This window comes from Neophocaena asiaeorientalis, unplaced genomic scaffold (genome assembly GCF_003031525.2).
Source record: "Neophocaena asiaeorientalis asiaeorientalis breed wild unplaced genomic scaffold, Neophocaena_asiaeorientalis_V1.1 scaffold461, whole genome shotgun sequence".
Taxonomy (NCBI): Eukaryota; Metazoa; Chordata; class Mammalia; order Artiodactyla; family Phocoenidae; genus Neophocaena; species Neophocaena asiaeorientalis.
In genome coordinates this window covers 2,359,407-2,365,182 of record NW_020173230.1, presented here as the reverse complement: position 1 = coordinate 2,365,182, position 5,776 = coordinate 2,359,407, and the positions used below count along the sequence as shown (strand labels likewise).

The 5,776-nt window shown below is 56.3% G+C and overlaps 1 protein-coding gene across 1 annotated transcript; it reads right to left on the bottom strand.

Moving 5' to 3' along the window:
* Positions 1-515: 515 nt before the first annotated feature.
* PVRIG (PVR related immunoglobulin domain containing) lies at positions 516-3,787 on the bottom strand. The gene is made up of 5 exons (XM_024745428.1): positions 3,398-3,787; positions 2,959-3,309; positions 2,744-2,867; positions 2,597-2,657; positions 516-2,492 (listed from the first exon to the last, which is right to left on the bottom strand). The coding sequence occupies exons 1-5, from the start codon at positions 3,456-3,458 to the stop codon at positions 2,196-2,198; spliced, it is 894 nt and encodes a 297-aa protein (XP_024601196.1). The 5' UTR covers positions 3,459-3,787; the 3' UTR covers positions 516-2,195.
* Between the last annotated feature and the right edge of the window lie 1,989 nt (positions 3,788-5,776).

Below are 5,776 nucleotides of genomic sequence, written 5' to 3'. Positions count from 1 at the left end.
ACTTGGGGGTCCCACAGCGGGGGAGTGGCCCCTGGGATTCCAAGCCAGGTCAGCTCAGAGCACAAGGCTTTTGAGGGATTCTGGCTGAGGGCGTGTCCTGGATGCCTCGTGGAGGTGCTGGGGCTGGTTCAGTCCTGTCCCCTTGGGCCAGTTCTCTCCCTCTTGGGCCTCAGTTTCCCCATGTGTTGAATGAAGGAATAGCAGAGCATGATCTCCACGACTGGGTTCTGAGGGGGGGCCTGGATGCTGCTCTGGGGGGCCGTGTGCAGCCACACCTCCAGGTGCAGGGCCACAGCTTGGCTCTCTCAGCTGGTCCCTTCACTGCTGCTGGTTCTGGCACTTGGGACTGGGCAGTGGGGGCCAGGCCAGCTGCGGAGACTTCCTGGGTCCCGAGGATTCTGGTTTCATGTAGTGCAGGACCAGGCTGGGCTGTGGCCTCCTGAGCTTGTGGAAGGTGGGCTCAGGCCTGGGGTTGTGGGGTGGGGGGGGCGGGGGATGGAATGGGGCCTCTCCCCTGACGCTCTGATGGGCAAGTGGCCAGGCTGAGGGCCTGGGAGTCCTAGAGCTGCCCCCCCATCCCATGAATAGTCCCTTCCTAGGGAAGTGAGGCTTCCTCCACGGCCTCCCGTGAGCCCCGTTGCCCACACACCCCTGTGCTTGGTCTTGATGTGGCCCCAAGGCTGCCTGACCCTGAGCTACCCCCTCCCTTACATCTCTTTACCTTCCTCGGGGACTTCTGCAGTCCCACCTCTCTCGCTTGAACCCCCAGCCCTGCAGGGACTACTGAGCTGCCCAGGCCAGTGCTGAGGGCTCCTCAGAAGATGACGATGCCCACGGGCTGAGGAAGGCAGGCCTGATGACCCTTAGCCACCCCCTCACCCTGTCTGGTTCACCCTCTCTCCTGCGTGGTATAGAGCTGGTGGCTTGATGGGGATGGGTTCTGAGAGCACCATGTCTGAACAATGCCTGCAATAGTAAGCTGGGTTTCTGGAAGATTCTGTGGTTGAACATAGCCTCTGGGCAGGCCCTCCCTGAGCCTGGCAGAAGGAATGGTTCCTGGGATAGCAGGTGGCACTGCCTGGGACTTTCCACATGCAGGACCAAGGAAGGGGCTGAGCGACAGCTGTCTCCCCCAACACCCCACACCCCCCAGTATTCATCCTGGTTGGGTGCTGCCTTAGCCTGGTTCCAGGCCCAGGCCTCCCCCTGTCACCGGAATCCATCACGTTCTTGGAGCCTTGCAGCTTACAGAGCTCTCTCATCATGTTGTCTCATGTGGCAAAGGTGCGATGAGGCCCAGGCTGCTGGGCCTGTTTACAGGAGGGCTGCTCCCGGATGGGAAGACGAGTGGGCAGGGGAGCATGGGCTCAGTCCCTGTGTCTGAGCGGGCCTCTGCCTCCCCCTGACTGGCCAGTGGGGAGTAGTCCTGGTGCCCTAGTAACAGGAGAGGAGCCGGAAGAAGCCACTGTGGGCAGATCTGAGGTGGGTCCCCTGCCTCTGAATGTCCACTCTGTGGAGGGAGGGCATCAGGGCCCCACCCCCAGGCCATCTCAGGGAGCCCCTGTCCCAGGGACTTTTCTGGGTTGAAGCTCCAGAAGCCCTTGCTGCTGTCCTAGGACATAGTGGGATTTGAATATGGGCCATCCTGTCTGGGGGCCACCAGACCCCCAATCCTGTCTTCCCACTTGGCATCCCTCAGCAAGGTCTTCAGGGCCAGGAACACCCCTGTCCCTTGTCAGGCAGAGGAGAGATCCCCACGCTGAGGCACCCTCCCCCTCCGGGTCTAACCTGGCCCCTGCATCCCAGGGGGTTGAAACCCTTCTAACATCTTAACCACCACCCGCCCCAAAGAAAAAAAGGCCCAGCCAAAGCCCAGGTCAGAAAAACCATTCTTGTTGGTTTAGTTATCAACCTCATCTGGGAGGGCTGGGGACTTGAAAACAGGAAACGACCCAGGATGGGGTTTTGTCACTTCACATACATACACGTGCGCCCACGCATGCACTCGTGCTGACCACATCCACAGCAAGTGGGCCCTGGAGGGGTATGTGTGGAGACACTTACTGGAAGCCTGAGAATAAAACAAGCTGTGCAAAGACAGTGGACCACCAGGACACACACCCAGCAGAAGGGGGTTCCAGGGGCCCAGGAGAGGAGAAAGGCAGAGTGGACTTGGGGTCCCTCTCATCGAACTCCTAACGCCCCTCCATGGCTCTGCGCCCCAGACAGTCCGGGAGCGGGATGAGGTCGGTGCCGGCGTGGAGAGGCCCCTTTTCTGCTTGAGCGTAGAGTCGGTTCTCAACAGAGATGAAGCTGCTGCGAGTGGAGGCCGGCAGGGGTGCCCAGGAGACGGGGCTCTGGCTGGGGAGCAGCGCCCACCTGGGTAGGGGCTGGGGTGGAAGGACCCGGTGCAGAGTTGCCGGGCTGAAGTAGCTGGTGTTGATGGTGGCATAGGGGATGTGGAGAGAGGTCAGGGAGGCTTGGCCGGCTGCCTGCAGGGGAGACGGGGAAGGAGGCTCAAGTGAGGCTCCACCTCATGGCTCCCCACCTCCAGCCCCCTCCATTCCCCTCTCCAAAGCCATCCCCCGATCCTCACACTTGCTCTCCTCTGTGTCTGGGGGCTGCTGTGGCTGGGTGGCTGAAGCTTCATGACAGACCTGGGAGAGAGTTAGGAGGGTCAGAGGCAAAGCATGTGGCTGGCCCAGTGCTGTGGGGATTTGGATCAGCAGGGGCTGGGTCTCACCAGTGCCTTTGCCGACGCAGGAGGTAGAGGAGGTAGACGCAGCCAAAGAGAAGGACCCCCGAAACCCCCAAGATCCCAGCCAGGTCAGCTCGCAGCATGGTGGCTGGAGTAGGAGCAGGGAGCCCTGTGCACAGAGAGAGACATACCGGTTAGGTGCCTGGCACCCCCAAGTCCCTCCCTGTCCTCCCAGGGCCCCCTCTCCTCATCAGCCCCACCTTGGTCTGGGCTGAGGGAGATGTTCCCACAGGCCTCCTGGGAGCCCTCGGGGAAGGAAGTAAACTTGCAGCAGAAGGTGGTGTTGGGACTGGAGCTTCTCCCCTCGGACTCTTCCAAGGTGAGGGAGATGCTGGTTCTGGTTTCCCAGTGGGCCCGGCAGGCAGGGTTCCAGTGCTGGGTGCCGAACTTTGGGTGCAACACAGCCAGCGTGGTCCCTCCGGCACCATCGGGGCCCCCGTAGCTTATAGTCACCAGGGAGATAGAGCCAGATCCCAGGAATCCACAGCGGACAGTGAAGGACGGGGACTCGGTGGCCTCCATCTGAACCTGCACCCACACCTCAGGAGTCCCTGTGGGATATGGGCACAGGAGCTAGGACCCAGGCCTGGGTCTCTGCCCCATCCCCATGGCCTCTGCCTCTCTCTGGCCCCCACTCACCAGCAGTGATGCAGAGAGTCAGCAGCGCCAAGAGCAGGCCCAGGGCCCGGGGCCTGTCCATGGCTCCCCTCTGGCCCAGGCTCGGGGGGCTGCCGTGGTGGGGACAGCACCTGTGTTTCCGGTCTCATCGCAGGAAGTTTTTACGTGTGAGCGGGCCCTAGGAGCGCTGCTTGGTGCTCTCCGCAAACCTGCCCCACTTCCTTCTCTGTCTTCCTCAGGGTGGTGAATCCAGGGTCGAGGACCCCCTCCCTCAGGAGACTTAAAGTGACAGTGACAAGGTTTTCCCTGTCCCCAGGCTGTGCTTTAGTGTGAGCAGGCTGGTGGCTCAGGTTCCCTTCCCAGCCCTGCCTTAGGGTACCAACCCTGGGCAGGCTCTGGGGAAGGGCGGGAGGGGGAAGGGAAGAGACGCCACAGGGGGACCTGAGATGTCCTTCCCGTGGGAGGGAGGGTCCCCCCTGGTTTCTCCTTAGGAAGAAGGCTCTGACACCCCCCTCACCCCCAGCTAAGGGGTAGGGAAGTGGTGGAACTTGGGAAGAAGAAGACCTGTAAGCAGGAGAAACGGCAGGGGAGCTACCTAAGGGGCAGGCACAGCTTGACCAGTGGCTTGCCTACAGAACTCTGCCCCATCTGCAGCCTTCCTTCCCACAGCTGAGGGCAACTGGTTTCTAGCTGCGAAGGCCAAAGGCGCATAGCCACCTGTGACTCTTCACGCATCTCCAGCCCATCAGGAAATTCTGAAGGCTTCCCATCCTGACCACCTGACTGACCTCTTCTTACCACTCCCACCTCTCGGACACAAGCCATCTTTCCCCGCAAAGTGTTGCTGTAAATTGCTTTCCTGTGTATGTTCGTTTACAGAATGAAAATTGACTAGCATGCTGCTGTAAGCAGTGACAAGTGATCAGAAGGCTTTGTGTCCTGTCTCATCCTGTGCTGAGCTTGCATCTGGAGTGAGAGTAGCTTGGTGAGCTCAAGCTTAGAGCCACGGGTCTGTTGAGGACTCCTGTCCAGGGTGTGGTGAGAACTGAGAGGTGGCCCCACCTCAGGGCTGTGGTCCCCTGAGGCCTGCCCTGCACACATGCCCCTGACTCAGCATCTCTTCTAATCCTGTGGTGTTAGCCAGTCGGCCTCTTAAGTAAACTCTACCACCCCGTCCACACCTGAGAGGCTGGATAAGCAGGGCCTCCAGTCACTTCACTGCTCCCAGCCCAGGTAGCATTCATTCTCTCAACGCTTTGAACTTCTCTCAGGCTCGGTGTGCCAGTCTCCAAACCTGACTCTGACCCACTCTCACCACTTCCTCCACTACTGTTCCTGACACAGGGGAGGCCTGTGCAGAACTCACCCACTTCAAGGAGGCCCAGCCCAGCGTGGGTGCCAAGCAGCTGGGCACGTGGGGCTGCCGACCTCAGTCTCCCTAGCCTGGAAGACCCTTATCTTCTCCCCAGTTTGCAAGGGTCAGATCAAATCCCACCCACGCCAGGAAGCTGAACTGAGTGAGCTTTTCCTTCTTGGACAACCATTGCACAGATAGTGGGCCCTAGGTGGTGGCTCTTTTATTAACCTCCACACAGTCCAAGTACACATAGAGGAGCTCAATACTGGGTGATCAATGGATGAATGAAAAGCCATGGCACGAAGTTAACTACTCACAAAATTTTCCATTTTTTTTAGTCTTGTAAGCCACGTTGTCCCCAGTAAGTTCTCATTGTATAAGATTCAAAAAACACAGAGTAGAAAACATTACTGTTTTTCACCAGCCTGCCCATTCCCTTTTCCCTCCCCATTTTAATTTTCAATAAGGTTAAAATTATCAATCTTTTATTGTTTCTGGATTTTGTGTATTGCTTAGGAGGGCCAAATTATAAAAATCACTTTATAGTTTTCTTTTTATGCTTAACTCTTATGAGGGTTTATTTTTAGCCCATGAATAATTTTATTTGGAGGTGGTATTATTTTACAATTTAGGTAGACAGCCAAATGCCTTCATACTACTTGTTGAATAGTCACTTGCCATCTTTTAAATTTATTATTATTATTGATGTATAGTTGAGTTACTAGTTTCAGGTGTACAACACAGTGATTAAAATTTTTAAGTAGATTATACTCCACTTAAAATTATAAAATATTGGCTATATTCCCTGTGCTGTACAATCCTTGAAGGCTTATTCTTTTTTTAAACTGAGGTACAATTAAGGTACAAAATTATACAAGTTTCAGATGTACAACACAGTGATTCACAATTTTACAGGTTATATTCCATTTATAATTATTATAAAATATTGGCTATATTCCCTGTGTTACACACTAGATTGTTGTAGCTTATTTATTTTATACATAGTAGTTTGTACCTCTTAATCCCCCACCCCTATCTTGCCC